This window comes from Melanotaenia boesemani, chromosome 16, assembly GCF_017639745.1.
Source record: "Melanotaenia boesemani isolate fMelBoe1 chromosome 16, fMelBoe1.pri, whole genome shotgun sequence".
Classification (NCBI taxonomy): Eukaryota; Metazoa; Chordata; class Actinopteri; order Atheriniformes; family Melanotaeniidae; genus Melanotaenia; species Melanotaenia boesemani.
In genome coordinates, this window is record NC_055697.1 from 15584994 (window position 1) to 15604046 (window position 19053).

General features: G+C 36.1%; 3 protein-coding genes across 7 annotated transcripts in view; all 3 read right to left on the minus strand.

Annotated features, from left to right (window-relative positions):
• Positions 1–4: 4 nt before the first annotated feature.
• On the minus strand, positions 5–1451 carry zgc:163080 (uncharacterized protein LOC799515 homolog). Of its 2 annotated transcripts, none has more exons than XM_042009521.1 (5): positions 1346–1451; positions 870–952; positions 678–779; positions 498–585; positions 5–398 (listed from the first exon to the last, which is right to left on the minus strand). In XM_042009521.1, exons 2-5 carry the CDS (start codon positions 943–945, stop codon positions 356–358), a joined length of 309 nt encoding a protein of 102 aa, XP_041865455.1. In that variant the 5' UTR covers positions 946–952; positions 1346–1451; the 3' UTR covers positions 5–355. The 2 variants fall into 2 exon arrangements, with proteins under 2 accessions (XP_041865455.1, XP_041865456.1); XM_042009522.1 differs by having other exon boundaries at positions 1299–1399.
• A 2527-nt stretch (positions 1452–3978) lies between these two features.
• agpat5 (1-acylglycerol-3-phosphate O-acyltransferase 5 (lysophosphatidic acid acyltransferase, epsilon)) lies at positions 3979–15669 on the minus strand. Its single transcript, XM_042009478.1, has 8 exons — positions 14727–15669; positions 14297–14366; positions 14104–14219; positions 13886–13975; positions 12861–12951; positions 8819–8980; positions 5799–5922; positions 3979–4420 (listed from the first exon to the last, which is right to left on the minus strand). The coding sequence occupies exons 1-8, from the start codon at positions 14943–14945 to the stop codon at positions 4195–4197; spliced, it is 1098 nt and encodes a 365-aa protein (XP_041865412.1). The 5' UTR covers positions 14946–15669; the 3' UTR covers positions 3979–4194.
• A 769-nt stretch (positions 15670–16438) lies between these two features.
• The window catches only part of mcph1 (microcephalin 1), a 37426-nt gene continuing 34811 nt past the window's right edge, over positions 16439–19053 (minus strand). For 3 of the 4 annotated variants that reach the window (XM_042009463.1, XM_042009464.1, XM_042009465.1), the window contains exons 14-15: positions 17068–17305; positions 16440–16968 (exon numbers count right to left, since the gene is read on the minus strand). In XM_042009463.1, the coding sequence (XP_041865397.1) occupies positions 16916–16968; positions 17068–17305 (291 nt within the window). In that variant the 3' untranslated portion in view covers positions 16440–16915. Of the gene's footprint in view, positions 16969–17067; positions 17306–19053 lie in introns of all 4 variants that reach the window. The other variant, XM_042009466.1, reaches the window with a different exon arrangement.

Sequence of the window (19053 nt, forward strand, 5' to 3'; positions counted from 1 at the left end):
TGCATGAATTTCAGTTATTTATTTAGTTTGTTTTCATTACAAAATTGCCAACATGATGGTTCTTTTTCCACAAGTGACAAGTAAAACGTGTTCCTTTGTCAGCTTATTAACCGTCACACAGGAAACCCAACATCAAGCAACAATTTTGCTGATGTAGACCTGCTGAGATGTGATTATTGCAAAAAAATCATGGTAATTACTCTCAAATCATGAGAAGTACAATCATACACAGACTCACACACTGAAGCATCCATAAAAACAACAAACATCCATAAAACATGAGGAATTGAGAATGAAGTTTCCTTTAAAACAAGGTTTGTTCATTGAGCTCATCTTGTCATTGTTGGTGTTCCAGTCAAATCACGGTCAGGAGCAACAGGCGAAATACCATCAGCAAACTGAAAAAAGAACAAACACACAAATAAGAAAATCTCTGACTTAGCAAGTGTGGTTCAACAACTCGTGATTTTCCCATGTTGAGCAAGCATGACCCTGACCTTAGCCCTGATATAATGCCGGCAGGCATTAATTTCCCAGATTTCTTGTATCTCATTCCCATAATGACCGAAAGGAGTCCCGAGGTGACTAAAATAAAAAGATAGCACCATTGTTACATATCTAAATAAAACATCTTGCTCATCAATAAACAAGATCAGACAGAGCTTGGCCATACTCACTTAATGACACCTGGATATCCTTAGGATCATTAGAGATTTTAAAGGCACCATAAGCAGATAGTCCACCAAACACCAAACCAGCCATCAGGGACATTACACTGGCTACGATCAAAAAGAAATATACACATATTTCATGAATCTGATTAATATTTCTTTTTAAATCAAAATGGTAATCAGATATTCAGTTTAAACCTTTTCTCTTGTATCCCAAAAATCCTCCAAAAACGATGGCTGCAGCATAGCCGAATCCAATCCAATCTATAGCCATTACGAAGCTATAAAAAAAGACAACAAAATCACATTACTGCCATGTTCAACAGCCACTCCAGTTTCGACTTTTGATAGTTTAAAACAATCATTGAGTTCACCGGGAGTTACATTAAGAAGAGTTTGGCAAGCTCAAATTATTAACTAATTTGATTTTTGAACAATTGCCGTTTTATTTAACTTTGAACAAATTCCTTTGCATTAAGATTTCAGTTAATCTGAAAGTCCTCTAGATGTTGCTGTCAACCACTGTTTGAGAAAACACTAAACGACATTAGAAAAGGCCCACATAAATACGCTTTTACACAAATATCCTGTTTAAAAATGTACGGCATTCAAAGTGCGTATTCTTATCTTACGTCTATTACAATAATGATTTATTCATGTAAGATGTAACTTACAAACTTAAAGTCCAAACAAGAGAACCACGATACCAGCTTTCAAACCGTTTAATTGCACTTCCTTGTTACGGCCAATCCCTTGTCATGCACATGCGCAATTCAGTTCGCGTGGAGTTTGGTGACTTGTTACGAAGTAGGAAAAAACAAATCTAAGCATTTCATTGCATTTAAAATAAATAATAAATTAAAAAAGTAATTTAGATCAACATATTTGCGTGGGTTCAATCTTGCAGCTACAATTTGGACACAAACTTTATTTCAAAGAGGACGTTTATGATTTTCTTTCTATGATAATGTTAGTATTTTTTCTAAAGTCTTAGATTACATTGCTACATTTGGTAGTTATTCTTTGAGGTTGAAACCAAACAATTGTTTTCATCCTAACTCCAACTTTGAATAAAATTATTGGGATAAACAACAAAAATAAACAACTACTGAAGCTCTCTCTCTCTTGACGGTGTATATTCCTCATTTTCACCACAAAACGTATCACGTTATAACGTAATCCGTTTCATGTTTTAACAATGATATAAGATCCCAATATATTTTTTATTTTGGGTGACAGCTCTACGCGTACGTATTTTTAAATACAAACCCGAAGCAAAATGATAAATTATCTGCAGCTTCACCTCCTCTGTAAAATTACTTTGGTTGCCTAGGGACAGTGACTGAAATTCCATTGGCTCAGAAACAAATTCACGAGGGTGTAAACTGACCAAGGTAGTACAAACTATCTCACATTGGAGCAGAAACAGTCATGCACAAATGACTTATTTTCCATATAAACTTATACACTAGTATGATTGCCCAGAAGTAACTTACATCTTAATGAATTCAGCCTAGCAAGTTAAATGATTAAATTAGCTTTTTAAAATGTAATTTCTATTAATGTAAAACTTTCAAATCCTGCAAAGCTGCTTCCTAAACTATAACTAAAGAAAAGTGTTATGCGTCTGGCATAACACATTTTAGATTTTAGTGAAGAAACTAAAGTTACTAAAATTAAATTTAGCATGCATATCAAGTCAACACTGATATGCTCTTTCACAGTTTGCATGTCAAATTTCATCAGTATCTCAGTAGTGTTTATATTTACTTATGCACTTCAGATATCTACAACTATGCATACATGTGCTCAATAATTCAAAGTAAAAAAGAGAAAACGTGACTCTCCCCAAACCAAAACCACTTTATTTTACTCTGAACCCCTTTCAACACCTCAAATACATTAAAGGTTTCATTGTTTAAGAATAGTTCTCAAAAAGTGTAAATCAATGCATTCTTAGAGCAAAATAAGCCACTATGAGCTGTAGACAATGTGACCACATGCTGCAGTGAGTAACAGCTCCAGCAGAGCGCCTCCATGCAGTCACCTGATGGAAAAGAGCCACTGTGGCCCCCCAAAGAGAAGGCACACGTTTTCAAAAACAGTTGGCATTTTAACACTGTCTACAGAGTTTCCTGATGAGTTACAGTCTGGTCTTGTCAGGATAAAAATGACTATAAAATGGCTGACAAGATCATTTAAGAACAAGGAAGGATTATTCAAGTGAGGTATTGGAGTAACATGTAAAACCCACAAGATTACTGTATTCTTGACATGAGGGAAAGACTAACTATAGAGGAGGACAAGATGACTAATATGTAAAGCGGCAAGTGGAAAATGCAATAGCTTGTTACAGTAAACAACAATGGACATACAGTGCATTTCACAATACAGTGATGTTATAATACCAATGGCTTTGAGTGCGCAAGAACCTGCAATATACTGTTAACATGGCTTTGTCAGCTTTTGCTAGGTAGATATTTTCATGAGGACTATGTCATTAATTTAATGTCACAAATGCATGTATCAAAGTTATGAAACACACTGAACCACTATTAAAACAAAAAGAAAAAAGTATTCTGAATCCAGAGAAACAAAACAGACATCAAGTCTCTTTGTTGTGTATCAGGGTAAGAAATAAAAGTATTGCTTACCATATAACACACAGGGACACTCTCAGAACAACATCATGGCAAACACACCTGCTTTTGGCAATGACTGATATTTTAAGGTTCAAGTAATATCTTAAATTGGTAGAACATTTGCATTTTTATAACTCTCTCCCCAGTGCGAGCAGACTTTCTAAAAAATGCACAGCAGTTTGCATTTTTTGTGTCTCCTTCTCATTTGCATGGATGACCATATTGTTACAGCTACATTCAATGTCATACAACAAAAATATTTCTGCATGAATAGTTATGGTAAACAATGACGGCTGGTGTCATCTTTATGAGCTCTTGGGAGGACTGTGTGCTGCTCGTTTTGTTCTACCAGTGTAAAAACACCACCTTACTTGAGAAAAGTGCATAATCTTCCTGATATGGGACTTGGCATAGAAACATTACAACCCATATCAATTAGTCAGTGCACTTAATAATCAATGATCAACATGATCATTTAATGAGGATTTCCGAGTACTCAGCACACTTGGTTTTTAAAAATAATGACAACTTTTTAAAACTAGCCAATGACTGATGAGGAAAACGGCATGCAAGAATACTATCTTGACTAAATTTGATTGGGGAATTTATTTTAAGATATATATGTTGCTATCTTTATTCCATAATCCAGAAGTATTTTTTTAAAAAATTTAACACTGTAACGAACTCACTCATGTTTTCTTATGATTCCAGACAACATGAGGGGAAATAAGACATTTTTCAGTATCTCCGGTCTAACTCTGAGGGTCTTATTAGGTTCTGCTCTTCATATGAAACACACCTTGTGTTGCTGTGATACAAGAAAATGGCACCTTTCTCCCAGTGTTCTGTGCATCTAATCGTGGCAACCACGGTGCTGTTTGTTACGGGGAAACGTTCACCCACAGCCAGCCCAGCAGTGTCCCGCACACCCAGGTTCTCACATACAGTTTCCTGCCATTCTCAGTCAGCAGTAATGGCAGTGTCAGTCCCCCGAGGATCATCACAGAAGGGAGGGTCTTGGAGAGGTTTAGTGGAGAAGGTTTGCCCTCTCCAGGGAACCTGCCCAATTTGTCCGAATCCTGCGACTCGTAGAAATCTGTCAGCAATCTTTTGAGAAAGACAGACAAGTCTATTAGGAATTAAAGCTGTGAGAGAAATGCACAAGACACCACTGAAAAATAAACTGCAAATGGAAACAAAATGAAGAAATCATGAACATCAGGATTTTTAAAAGCATTTTCAGCACAAACCATAAACTCCTGAGACATCAGGGCGTTTTGTAGCTTGGCTAGCAATGAATTCAATAGATTAATGTTTTGGATCCTGTACTTTGCACTACACAATTGCAAACACTTTTCACAGCATTAAAGTGCCTCTTGACATTTAATCTTGTTATATCAAAATATCTGTGGGTGATTTCTCACCCAAATAACTGAACAACAGTAATATTAAGTTTCCCTTAGTTTAAATTGACTTACTTAAAATATCTTGCTTTGTTCTAGTTTGACTTTTATTATGTTTCCCCTTAATTTCAAATATCCACGTGGTTCTTCAAACTGAGTGGGAGAAATATTCCCCATAAAGAATGACACGACCTGTCGGGAAGCTGATACATCATGAGTTGCAACTGACTGATTTTATATGAACAGACAATGCAATTTCAGAATTAACTGGGAGATGCATGTCTTTTACCACATTTACAAGTAAATCCATTTTTAGGGCATTTTCTTAGTTATTACATTCCAACTTTCTACTTTACCATTACAGCAGGAACCTTCCCAAAGTCTGCACCTATGTGAAATCAGAATTTTCCTGTCTGTGAACGGACCAGTGTGAACAGTGGATGTGCAGTGGTTACCATATGGATGTGCACCTGTCTTTGATCTGCAGCCATGATAATGGGTTGGGTGTAATTCAGATCCAAAATTTCCCCATAATGCAAAACAAGTAGATTTTCTTCAGTGTGTGTTAAAGTTCCCATGAAAAAGGCTAGCAGAATGCCATATGGATTAGCTCCAGTGGCCTGAGCATTCCTTATCAGCTGTGATAAAGTTATCTTTTTTCTTGAATTCATAGTAATGGAGTATAAGTCTTCAACATTTATTTGGTTAAAGACATGACTTTTTCAGAAATGCTATTTTAACTACCAGCAAAGCAACCTTTTTGTCACTGTTGAGCCAAACTCCGTTGTTTACAGAACTAGACTTATAACATTGTTGAGTGCTTTGAAGAAAAACAGCCATAGGGGAGGGTGTTTTACCAAAATGCGCGTTAACTTATTTTTAGATTTGGGTTACAAAGCAAACAAGCAGCCTCCAGAGCAGGAAGTTGTGATGGATGTATTTCAGTACTTTTGAGAAATTCTACTGGTTGTTAAGTGAGAGGAAGTGTTCAACACTGGCGGCACATTGAAGAAAAACACTCAGTTTACACGTGGACTGGATAATATGCTATTTCAATATGATTAATTGTTCTACACACTCACCGGTCTTTGATTTCGAACCGATCATGCAGCCACCTGCGGAAAAACACTGGCTCTGAAGGGATTTCCTTTACATCCACGCGGTCGAAGTGTATGTGGACGCGAGGACATTCTTTACAGAGGAATTCTGTAAAACATAAAAAAGAAAAAATAAAGAGACTAAACAAAAACAGGAAAAGCCTTTTAGTAAATCAGCACGTACAGTAAGCACCTAAAACCAACACAAGGTGACAGTGATAGAGTGGAGCTGCTAAGATGCCGTGCTGAAATTATCTTTAGCCAGCAAAAGCAGAAAAGAAAGATTTGTTTATTTATTTTTTAAGTGAAGGACTTTATATATCTTTTGTTTTCTGTAAAAATATTCCAGCTAAAGGCAATGAGTGAAAAAGCAAAGCCAAAGTGGTTGGGAAGGTCAGATATAAAAATGAAGCCAAGTGTGAAGGCTCAAGGCTACATGTGTATCCCCAGAGACCCTCAAGTTCCTGTTTCCACAACATGAAATATTACCAGGAAATGCGGTACTGCAGCCAAACGAAGAAACTTGATCGAAGACAGAAGTGAAAGGTTGCTTTGCTGCTGGAGAAAGCATCTCTTAACAACTCTAAGACACAAAAGCTCAGGGAGATTCACACACAAATTCTTTATTTTAACACAAACACACCTGAACAAGCCAAAGCCTAACTTCAGCTAAACACTGTGTTAGTGCATCACTTTCCTCAAACAAGTGCTCTTTTCAGGATTCTGGACTTCTGAGAATCAGAACAAGTGTTTGGCAGCAAGACTGTATAAAACTCTTAAAGAATTTAATAAAACAATGCTGACCTTTAAAATGAAAACTGAGTTTCCACTGAAGGTCATGTGGGTTTGAGCAGAACAATGCTCCAAAACACACTTTAAAAAACAACCACCTGGAGAGGAGAAGGAAATCAACTCTGCTCTGGAGTGCCAGACAACACTTGGTGGTCTTTAATTTTAATAAATCCAAAAATACCTTGACTCAAATACAGACTATTACTAATAATAATCATCTATAGAAATACTCCAAAGTGAAAGAACTGACGTATCAACAATATACAAAATAATTATGGATTTTAACTCCTAAGTTTTTTTTTTTAAAAGATTCTACTAAAACCTCAGGATTTCTTTCATTCAAATGGTTTCCATTACGATGAGTGCCATGTTTCTGCAGGTGTCTATTAAGTTTCAGTTTTTACAAATAAAACAACAGGTTTACGTTTACTAATGGGAAGTATTAAAACAAACACTCATTACTGAAGAATGATGCAAGACTTCAACCAACAGACACAAAAAAAGCATTAACTGCCTCCTGTAACACCAACAAGAAGCCACTCTGATTTAAATATTGATGTTCAAACAAAAACAGATAAAACAGATCACTTTTCCGTCACAAGAACACTAAACTGCAGCAGTATACATTACAGCAACATAAGTGAGGAAATACACTTGTCTCACTCTTAACTGTCATAATCTAGGGGAAAATTTGATTCAGCTTCATAAAAGATGCCTTGTACAAAGAAAATTCACATTGCTTACATGTAAAAACTCATACAAGCAAAAGACCAACACTGCTCCACCGCCCTCAATCTGTCAAAATATATCAGCTGAATGCAGCAGGTGAGGGATTTGATGAATACTTTTGATGGTCTTTGGAGTTGTACAACACAGTTTGTTTCAGTAAATTTTTTGAACAAATTTTGTTCCAAAGCAACATAATTTAGAAGGAAACTTTAAAGCCTCTAAGGTTCACATAACTATTTTAAAACTGCTGTCATTATGGAAAACATGCACTTCATGTTGTCCCTTTTTCCCACTAAACACGTTATCTATTAAAGTCCAGTCCAGTTATCTATTAAAGAAACTGGATTAAAGTTACAGTTGTCCTGAGTTGCTATACAGTCAGGGGTTTAACAGATTCAAACAAATTTTTCAGAAATGAATGGCTATTTTAACTTTAACCACATGAGATAGATTGTGGGTTCTTTAAAAAAAACAAACAAAAAAAAAAAAACATGATAAACAACTCAAACCATCACAGTAAGTGCAAATAATTAAGGCTGATAAAAACTCCAGCGCTATGAGTATTGCATGACGCAGTGGCTCACTTCCACCTTCCTGCGAAGTCGCTACAGTCACCTTCACCGCATGAAGCCAGGAAGTGCGTGATGAGGAGAATGCTTTTCTATTCTCTGCCCTGTTTGTGAGAAACATCCATGTTTATTCCCAACTGAAAACGGGATGTTTTTTTGTTGTTTTTCTCTTTTTTAAATAAGATTCAAACAACTGGGAACACACAATAATCAAAGACTCCAAAACACAGTCATGCTGTTTACAGGAAGGCATGGTTGTTAATAGGTGATGTTTGCTATGTGATTAATTACCGGGAAGGTTCTCCACAATGTGGCAAGTTTGATAACAGTGTGTGCATTACACCGGAGAACAATAAAAAGGCAGCTGCTGCTCTCTGACAGTCTGGAAAACTGTGTTTTTATCTGGTGTTAAAATGTCATTTGAAGCATTATGATTGAAAATTGGTATTTACATCTCCTGAACAAATGTTTGAGTTGTCACCATGGAATTTGAAAAGCTAGCTGATGAATATATATGCCTACATGTTTATAAGAAGTGACTCCATGCGCACTCTATATAGTGACACAACTGAAGAATCAGCAGGAATTAATTAAGCAGAAATTAGTTAATACTATAAATTTGGTCTTTTTTGGGTTTAGAACCAATTTTGGAGTACAAGTATTGTAATGGGCAGTTTTGATTTTTCTCTATCTTAACATGATTATAATGGAAAAAATTGTTAATTGAATGAAAGGCACTGCAACACGCGTCTACTCCTTCTACCCTATATTTAAGGCCTTCCCACTGTAATCACTTTCTCCTATGAAAATTTCCAGATGCAACCAGTTTCTACAACCAACATAAATTAAGAATGTGAACTGAGGAAACTCCTGCATGGTCCCTTGCTTTAAAAAAGACCTCTGGTGCCTGCTTACCTGGCATTGATGGTGCAGTTCTTCTCTGACCGGAGCGATCCAGCGTTCCCTCATAGGCCACTGTGATGTCATACACAGCATCTAGGTGGCCCCTCATGCTCTCGATAGCTATATGAGTTGCCTTCATCCTGGGTGTAAGTGTGTGTTTCAGAACAGCCAGTCCTGCAAAAAACAGAAAGAAAAAAAAAAAAAAAACAACAGCTTAAAAATAAATTCAGCAGCTGTGCAAAACTACATTCCTTCTCAGCTTTAACAACAACAGTATTCCAAGCCAGCATTTATACTTATAATACAGGTGTGCCCTGTGCATCAAGGACATGCCATGTTAATGCAGTTGTTACATGACATCTACTCCCCCATTTCCTATCAAACCTCCACTGTGCAGTATAAACATACAGGCTTAAATCCCCCACAGAATATGTTTAAAAAAAAAAGTAATTGTTTGTGTTTATATCTGTCACTGCACGGTCTGTTAGTCTTTGGTCAAAGTGGCACCATCCTCAGCTCACTAATACCTCACTAATAGCAGATAATGCCATGAGCACATGTCAACTCTCTCAAGTGATTTATCTGGATTAAAGAGGAAGATGATGTTCAGAGCTGTGGCCTGGAGTTAGGCATAATATCTGCAGAACTGCTGAACATTAACACCAAACTGCACAAGTACATCTTAACTTTTAGGTTATATGTTATCTGAATAACAGTGAACAGTATGTTAAAATAAAATCAGGTGAAATAAAAAGCAATGAGATTAAAGCTTATAGTTCCACAAGGTTTGGTTTACGGACCATTATTATTTAGTATATTAAGAATATATGTGACGTGTCCAGTGTGCTGTGGAAACAATTTTACTTATTATGCTTCATATATATTATAATAACACCTATAATTATTTTCTTTAATTATATACATTTATTCATTAATTTATTAACTGTATTTACTGATTGTTCCTATTACACTTTTTCAACATTGTATTCATTGTGTTCTGTTTTGACTCTGTTTCAAGTTCACTGAAGGGACAGAGTGACCCCCAATCTCCAGTCTCCTCAGAACTCTGATAGTGGGTGCAGGCTGAGACTTGTGAAGTCGCAGAACTGGAGCACAGTTTAATTGTTTAGAAGATAACATAGGTTGTTTATGGCACCAATCTACAGATTTACGCACCCACTCCAGATTCAGAGGAATGAAGGGATCCACTCTGTCTAGACCTTGTCTGGTCAGGATGACCCCTGATTATCAACTAAAAGGTATAATATTTTGTCTTGACTTTGGTCCAGGAGAGTCTCTCTGAGTCAGGACGACCACTCATTACTTTCAAGTAATTGTCTTTGTTATACTTTCATTCATTCCAGACTCATGGTAATTTATTTTTCCACAACAGTGCTGAAAACTATTCTCTTTGCTGATTACACATATTTATTTGTTGTGGGGATAATTAGGAGGAGCTTTAGATACAGTTGGAATAGAACATAATAAACTCAAGTGTTGGCTTGATCTTAAAACGTTAAACTTAAACAAAACAAAGTATATAATTTTTGGGAATAGATCTACCAACACTAATAAGAAACTCATGATAAATAATGTAGAAATTGAAAGACTGTGGGAAATAAAATTTCTTGGTATAATAGATGAGAAACTGAGTTGAAAGAAACAAATATATTAATTTAAAAATACTTAAATCAATTTATTTTTTTTTTATAAAATCGAAGATTTTTTAAATCATTCATCATTGTAAACTATGAACTGTTCCTTCATAATATCATACATGACATATGCTTTATTTTCCCACACTTGGGAGTGTGGTGAAATACATATAAGACAGCAATAAATTTGGGTTTTCTTCTTAAAGAATAAAGCATTTAGAATAATTACTAAATCCACTTACACAGAACCAAGAAACTCTTCATGAAAGTGAAAATATTCAAATTTGAAGACCTGGTAAATTTAAAAATGGTTGAATCATGTAGAGAGTTAAAAATGACCAATTGCCAAACAGTATCCACAAGGTTTTCCAATTAAGAGAAAGTAATTACAATCTGAGAGAAAAAAAAGATATATATAAAAAAAAAACAAAAAAAAAAAAAACAACAAAAAAACATCTGTGAGAACAAACTCAAAACTTCATTGTATTTCTACATTAGGGGTTTAATTATGGAATAGCTGCAGTGAGGACATAAAATCATGTCAATAAATAGGACGATTTTAAAAAATGAAAAAGGAAATTATATAATTACAAGAAACTAAGATATTACTTAGACCTATTGAAGCACTTTATATTGTGTATTATGAGAGGTATTATTGTCATTGTGTTTTATGGTTTGTATTGAGCTTAAATATCCTAATGAAATGCTGTGAAAGTGTCAATACTTAGGTTATTATTGACAAAAGGGTTATGGACTAAATAAGTATTTAACTTTATCCTAAACCCTTTTCCAAATTTGAAAGTCTTGATTTTGTGTATTAAATGTTGACTGTTTTGTTTTCAATTTTAGTTAAGAAAAAAAAAAAAAGTGCAATTTTTACAAACACATTTCGCCATAAAATCCTAACACAAGTAGACGGGCCACGTAACTCAATTTGTTTCCTTTCGTCATGTAAAATAAATGAACTGGTGAAGAACTCGATTAGAATAGTGTTTTTAAGCACTACTGTTCATGACACATCTACCTCCTACACCGTGTCCAAGTACATCTGGATAAGGGGAGGGGCACAGTGAGGATCCTCTTCTTGGATTTTTCAAGTGCCTTCAACACAATCCAGCCCCTGATGCTTCTGGACAAACTGAGGGAGATGCAGGTGGACCCCTGCTTGGTGTCCTGGATTGGTAACTACCTCACAGAGAGGCCGCAGTACGTCAGGCTAAAGGACACCACATCTGACACTGTTATTAGCAGCACAGGAGTACTCCAGGGGACGGTGCTGGCCCCCCTCCTCTTCACACTCTACACCTCAGACTTCTGTTACAACTCAGAGCTGTGTCACATCCAAAAGTTTGCAGATGACACAGCCATCGTGGGGTGTATCAGGGATGATGGAGAGGACGAGTACAGGAATCTGGTCAGTGACTTTGTCACCTGGAGCCAGATGAACCATCTCCAGCTTAACACCTCAAAGACTAAGGAGCTGGTTATTGACTTCAGGAAGTCCAGCTTACAACCACGTCCAGTGACCATCAGGGACGACAAGGTGGAGATTGTAGACAACTACAGGTACCTCGGGTTGTGGCTGGATAACAAGCTGGACTGGACATGCTGTACAGATCACCTGTACAAGAAGGGCCAAAGCCGTCTGTATTTCCTGCGAAGACTGGGATCTTTTAACATCTGCAGGAAACTCCTGTGGATGTTCTATCAGTCTGTGGTGGCTAGTACGCTTTTTTATGCTGTTGTCTGCTGGGGGGGTAACATGACAAAAAGGTGTGCTAACAGGCTGGAAAAACTCATCAGGAGGGCAGGCTCTGTGGTTGGCATGAAGCTGGACTCCCTGGTGACAGTGGCAGAGAGGAGAACACTAAAAAAACTACTGGCTATTGTGAATGATGCCAGTCACCCTCTGCACACTGTCATCAGTGCACAGAGAAGCCTGACCAGTAACAGGCTGCTCCTCCCCAAGAGTAGGACCAACCGGCTCAGAGACTCCTTTGTTCTTTATAATTAATATAGCTAGTAAAGCCATTGATCATAATATAAATTTCTCTTCATTTATACTTAGAGGGTTGGGAGTAAAATCTAATCAGTGTCAAATTTCAATTTACCTTCATGAATATTTTAATGATTTTTTTTAACCCCATCCTGTTTCTGCCTTTGACTTAAAGTTTTGTCAGTTTTGTACTTAAAAGAAAACTTAAAACTTCATAGTCTATCAATATCTATGAATGAGCATCACTTTGCATGCACAGTGAAGCTCACTGGTAGAGCAGAAGCCTCCACAGTGGCACTAGATTGAACAACAAAACTCAGTCAGCTGTTTTACAGACTTGAGTGGGCTGTATTGAATTAGTATTCAGCAGTACAGAAGTCAGTGGCAGCTATCCTGCTTCTACCTTCTTTTGTAGCAAAAGCCTGACTGTCAGCGATAACGTTCTTGAGCTCAGGATTATACCGAGTTCCTTCAGGGAAGATGACAAGGTACATCTGTAGGGAGGAGAAACACATGACTTTAGTGTGGATTTAACTGAACTTGCCAAAGAGAAACTTTCTTAATTTAAAGGATTTGTTTAACTAGAAATTACTATGATGGCATTGAAATAGGTAACAGAAAAAAGACTCTTCATTGCTTTGTACCATTTCAGTGTGGATTGCAACTCAGCACAAACATTTAAATTCAGTAATGTAGTCAAAACATTCTCACAAGGCCTTGAAACAAATTCCTTTTCTGATTGTTTTACTCATGTACAAATACACAAGAATAATTTTGTCACACTTTTAGCTGTGAACGTTTTAACATGGCTTTCATTTCTACTTTCAGGTCACCAGAATTGCATCTGTCAAAAACACACAAACAAGCCCAGTCATATATTTATTACTTGAGAGGACCATTATGCTGATTTTCATTCATTTTAGATAATTACTCAACTTTACCCATAACTACTACATGCCAAACCCCAATCTAAAAGCATACAATAATTTTAAAATGTGCTGATCAAGTTACAGAGGCTTGCATTTCTACCCATAAGGAGAAGGATAAACCTATGTTGCAACTGTGTGAACAGAAAAAAGGTCCTCACAACATCAGTAAAACCTAGACCACACAATCTCTCACTCTCTCACACACACACACACACAATAATCCCCCACAGTCAGATCCAAAAAGCGATTAAAAACAACAAGCCCTTCAAGTCAATAACCACTGCCGTTCTCTCGTGTTCTGCATGACAGTTTCAGTTATATGTCGAATAAAATGAAACATTTATAAACTACAGATACTGAAGCAGAAAAAGTGTTTACTGAAATTAATGCAACAATTGTATTAATAATATACTGTAATTTTAATAGATTTAGCAGAAACTGTGTCACATTACACACATGGGGCTTAATATGATTTAAAACATTTATTAAATATACTTACTGGTGTTCCGTGTATAGTTTGACTGAGGAGCTTCTTACTCATGGCTTTTTCATTGAACTTTGCACTTCGTTTAACATAGATACCCCCATGCTAGAAGAAGAAGAAGAAAAAAAAACAACAACAAAAAAAAAAAAAACAAGAGCATCCCATTATGAAATCCATTAGTTAATTCAGGTTACATTTACAGCACTTATTTATCTCTCACACAGCTGCATTACCTGAGAGAAATACCATCCGTAAAGCGGGAGCCATTTGAGTCCATCTTTTAGTACATATCGGACATGTCCAAGAGCGCTCTGCCTGGTGGCAAGCATGTCAGCAATGATCCAGTCGACTACGAAGAAAATAAAGCCATTTAATTAAACTTATTGGCACAGTTTTTTCCCCAAAGTTGCAACTCAAATCTACAACCTGTACACTGGTGGTTTGACAGGTAGATTACGTTCTCTTTGTTCTTTGGTATATCGCCATTTATAACAATCTGCAAAGATAGACAAGAAAAGCAGGTAAATGGACAGACATCTTTGACAATCATAAGTCTGTATTAATATTTTAACATTTGTGTACTTAAAATATATTTCAGCTAGTAGGATCTTACAATCAGTGTTTTTCCAGACATGAAATCTTATAAAAGGTGATGCAAGTCACACAAATCACAACTTTTTCTGCACACCCTAATTTACAAAACTACCAGTTGTGCAAAATATGTCATAATGCCAAAAGAATGCAGACTTTCTTGCCATACAGCAGGTTCATCTAAAGCTTGTTTAACAGCTTTGCAGGGTGGGTTCAGGCGTTGCTAGTCTTTGTACAAAGAAAAATAGTCAAGAGAATTACTCACCTCAACTCCTGTGTAGTTTTCAAAGAAGAACAGAACCATACTCTGGTATATGCAGTACAGTCGGTCGTCCAACTTATGATACAAACTTGCTGGTAAGACAGTTGAAAGTAAGCGCCAAGCGCCCCATGACAACAAATAAGCTGGGGCAGTTCCCAGCATGATCGTGGCTGGAAACCAGTATCGCAGCGAGTATGTGTGCACAACCAAAGAGAGCAGCATGTTTCCACCACTGGGTCCTCTTACGAATCCCTGAAGTCAACTCCTGGACCTAGTATACCACACCGTGATTGAGTTACACTGCACCCTATCTTTCCCACGGCACACCTGGCCTACTTTCAGCCCACCTGCTCCGAGAGGTCAGCATAAGAAAGTGAGAAAGCTGCAGAGAAAAGGAGTGAGGAGCTAGTTAGCTAAAGCTAAATTTAACCTTGTGTGCAAAACGCAGTTTGCAAAGTCAGTTTAAGCGCTAACATAGAGCCATACTGCAATTCATAAAAACGAAAGTCGCTCAAGTTATCGCTATAAGTATCAGCATCTCAGAACATTCAAGAAGACGACCTCAGCCCGAACTCCGTACACTTACTGTACAAGTTAAGAAGAAAAAAAACCCTTAGCCAACAATAAAACGTGTTGGGCCAAACTATAAGTTTCGTTCAACTCTAAATTTGTCATAAACTTCCTTTCTAATGTGAAAACGACATTAAAGTTTACTCTAAAAGTCACCTTACTTACTAAAAGAAAATATATATACCCGTTTCCTTCCTCAATTCATCTTTTATCCTGCTACTAGCTTCTAGCAGCAAATGTCACACACGCCTCCCTACGTAGGACACTGAAACATCGACGAATCTGATTGGGTAAATGACGCAATGGAGGCCAGCCAATAGCCAACAGCACACAATAAGCTCTCCATATGGTGTAATATTAAAGGACCATAGCTTTTTTTCCCTCCTTCAACCTTTTACTTAAACCATCCACAGTCAACTTTTTTCCTTATCATCTATATAGTGTTATTCTTTTTTTTATACAGCAAATGTGTAATTAGCATTACTCCGATGCCATGCACATGTATGTTAAATAGAACCACATTAGATACCCATGTTAACTCCAGTTATGAGATGTGTTTGCACACAATATTCTTAGTTGCTTGTTTTCTATCATCTGCTGTGTGGACAGGTCACACTTGGTAGATTTATCTTTTATCACAACTCACGTAAATTTAAACACAGGTAAAAGTTATTCTTTCCATCTAAATTTTCCATCCTTAGTACTAAGGGCTTATCAGACTATAAGCACCAGTATGCCATACATTGCAGGCTACCTTAAGAGATGTAGAGAATGATTAATACACATTCATGTTTTGTGTTTTCATTAAATGCATCTATAGCTGAGGAAGACTTGCAGTCTAACAGGTGAACTGTGCACTGCGGGCATCCTAAATAATCTTTAATCAAACATTTATTAGTTATATTTCAAAGGTATACTTTGGCTCTCCTGAGCTTTCTAGGCATGGATCTACACTGTATCATCCAGAGGGTTCCAGCCACAGCATTTTGATCAAAATCTTACTGCTACTTTTAAATCACTATTTTTTTTACTATACCATGACTGTAAAGAAAGATAGAAGTTTAATATATCCCCCTATCAGCACAGTGGCCTTCTGGAGAAGCTTAAGTGTTAACTGATTATCTTGTTTTTAAGCCTTTGTTGGACAGAAAACAGTTTAAAAAATTATGCTTGGAAAAAAAATTTATTAAAATGACAAAACATTTTCATCAGGATATAGAGCTTACCAACCACTCAAGTGTTATACTGTCTCAGCCAACACTTCTAAATTCATACTGTTAGAGCTCTAAAAGAGTCACAGTAGTGGTGGCTACTTTATGTAAAGAAATGTTAATACCATAAAACCAATGTAAAAGATGTAAAAAGCAGTCCGTCATGTATCACAGTTACTTAGGCCTTTGCTGTATAACTGGCCATTTTGACAACATGTATCCATGGTAACTGTATATTTGAAGTCTTTGAACACAATATCTAAATGCTTTCTCTCTGAGCACATTTACAAAGATGACCTGCAAGAAGGAACACTGCATGATATAAACGAGGGAAATTGTATGACCAGGGTCCATACAGGTAAAACATCATAAAACTAAAAATTCCCAGCCAGAAAAAAATTTCACCATCTGTTACTCCAAGTCATAGTTATCATATGATGATATCTTCAGATTAGAGATGCTATCTGAAATAAAACCATAAAATATAAAAGAGTTATTACTGACACGGTAATAAAGTTTAAAGTTTAGCTTTTATAACATAGATTAAGCTGAATAAATCTTACCCAGAATCCACTGCTCAGACAGGATCCTGCTTCCCTCTGGTCTCCTGCCGTTATACTTCCCTATGCAGATACCTGCCTGCCGCACAGTCTTGCAGACCGTCCCTCCACACAGCTCAATTAGTTCCACCAGACTCTGAGTGGGTGGTTGAGAATGCTGTGAAACAAACATGGCTGGCTGGCCTTGGAACAGGTCCTGCTGGTGCTCCCCAGCAGACAGGTGCCTTTGGAGACGGCAGATCTGGAGGAGAAACTGACAATTAAGCATTGTACTTATGCATTGTTTCACAAAGGCACAGACAAGACTAACAGGATTGTACAAAACTGAGTGAAAATAATATTTTTATTTCTCCGGGGTTTGTTTTCTTTCGAGGGATCTAGAGCATTAGTACCACTCAAAAGATTTTTCTAAAAATTAAACTACAAGCAGTAGCAAGCTAAAAAACTTTCCTAACAAACTCTACACACCAACAAGTCTGGAGTTTACTTATTTACCCAGCTGTTATAGGTGTGTGAAAACCAAATGTGAATCAATCAATCAATCAATCAATCAATCAATATTCAGCTTATTTCTGAGTAACTTAATGAAAATGGTAACCTTTTAAGCTATGTAGACTTCCTAAAAAAAATTTTAAATTCAAATTTCAACGTGAGAGTACTGTGTAGTATTTGATGCTATAACAGATGCTTACCTGAAAATAATACAACGAAATACTGGCTTTAGTCAACTTCCATATTAAATGGAAGTAACATTAAGGCCAAAAAATGTAATAATTAAGGCCTTAGACATATATTCGACTGTCCTGTTTTACCTGGTTACACATTTTTCTGGAACACTATTTTAAAAGACATGGATACAAATTTGGTGCAAACTTTTGTACAAATAAAGTTAAAGAAATACACTTTAAAATAAATCACCTAATTTATCCTACAAACCAAGTATTAAAAAATACAATAATTAAATCTCTGAGTTCTGTGCCTTTTGTAACTCATGCCCAGAAAATGTTATTCACTTTTTTTTCATTGTATCCATGTCAGATTCTTTTGGATTGACATTGAACTTTTGTGTTATAATTTATTTGGTACTATTATCAAATTAACAAAGAAAGACATTTTATTTTTCTACGGCAAGACTGATATTGGAAAAAAAAAATTCATTCTGATTGTTTTATTTTGTATGGCAAATATCATATCCATAAATGTAAGTGGTCACGTACAATACCCAATACATAACACTTTAAGAATAAACTGAAATGGTAATTTGAAGTACTTAATGGACTAAAAAAACTAAACATGTCAACAAATAGTTGCAAATTTATTATTGAAAATTAATTCTATGGCAAGTTTCTGTCCATCTACAAAAAAAAAGTCTAATTATATTCACTCTTCTTTAACTGTTCTTTAACTAGAGTGGGTCTTAAGAGCCTGTCTTTTCTGAAAACAGTTACTGGTTGCAGGCTGCAGCCAGAAATAAAAGTCATCAAAACTTCGGACATTTATAATGAACTGAAATCCACTGTAATGTAATACACTGTTGTAACCCTGTGTTCTCACATTATTGTTTGTTCACTTTTGCTTCGTATGAATGACCTTCTGCTTTATACGTTGTTGTACTGTTTTTAATTTTTTGTCTTCACTGAAATGTCAATAAAGATATGTTAAAAAAAATAAACGAAGCTTCGATTACTGGAATTTTAAATGACTATTTTTTGTAATCGATTAAATCAAATAATTTGATTATAAGTTTCAGTCCTACTCTTTACATCCGGTGTTTCCATCTGACTTTAATGAAAATATTCATTATGACATATTTATTTTAACCCTGTCTCCATTAATTTAATTTTCTTTCTAATTAGTTTAACTCTAATTAGCGTGAAGTTAGATGGAGCAAAGCTGGAAACATTCCAACACCCAAATTAAAATAATAATAACAAAAAAGGTCTATTTCACAGGAGACATTTTGACAGCAGGTGTTAGTGATAACATCAC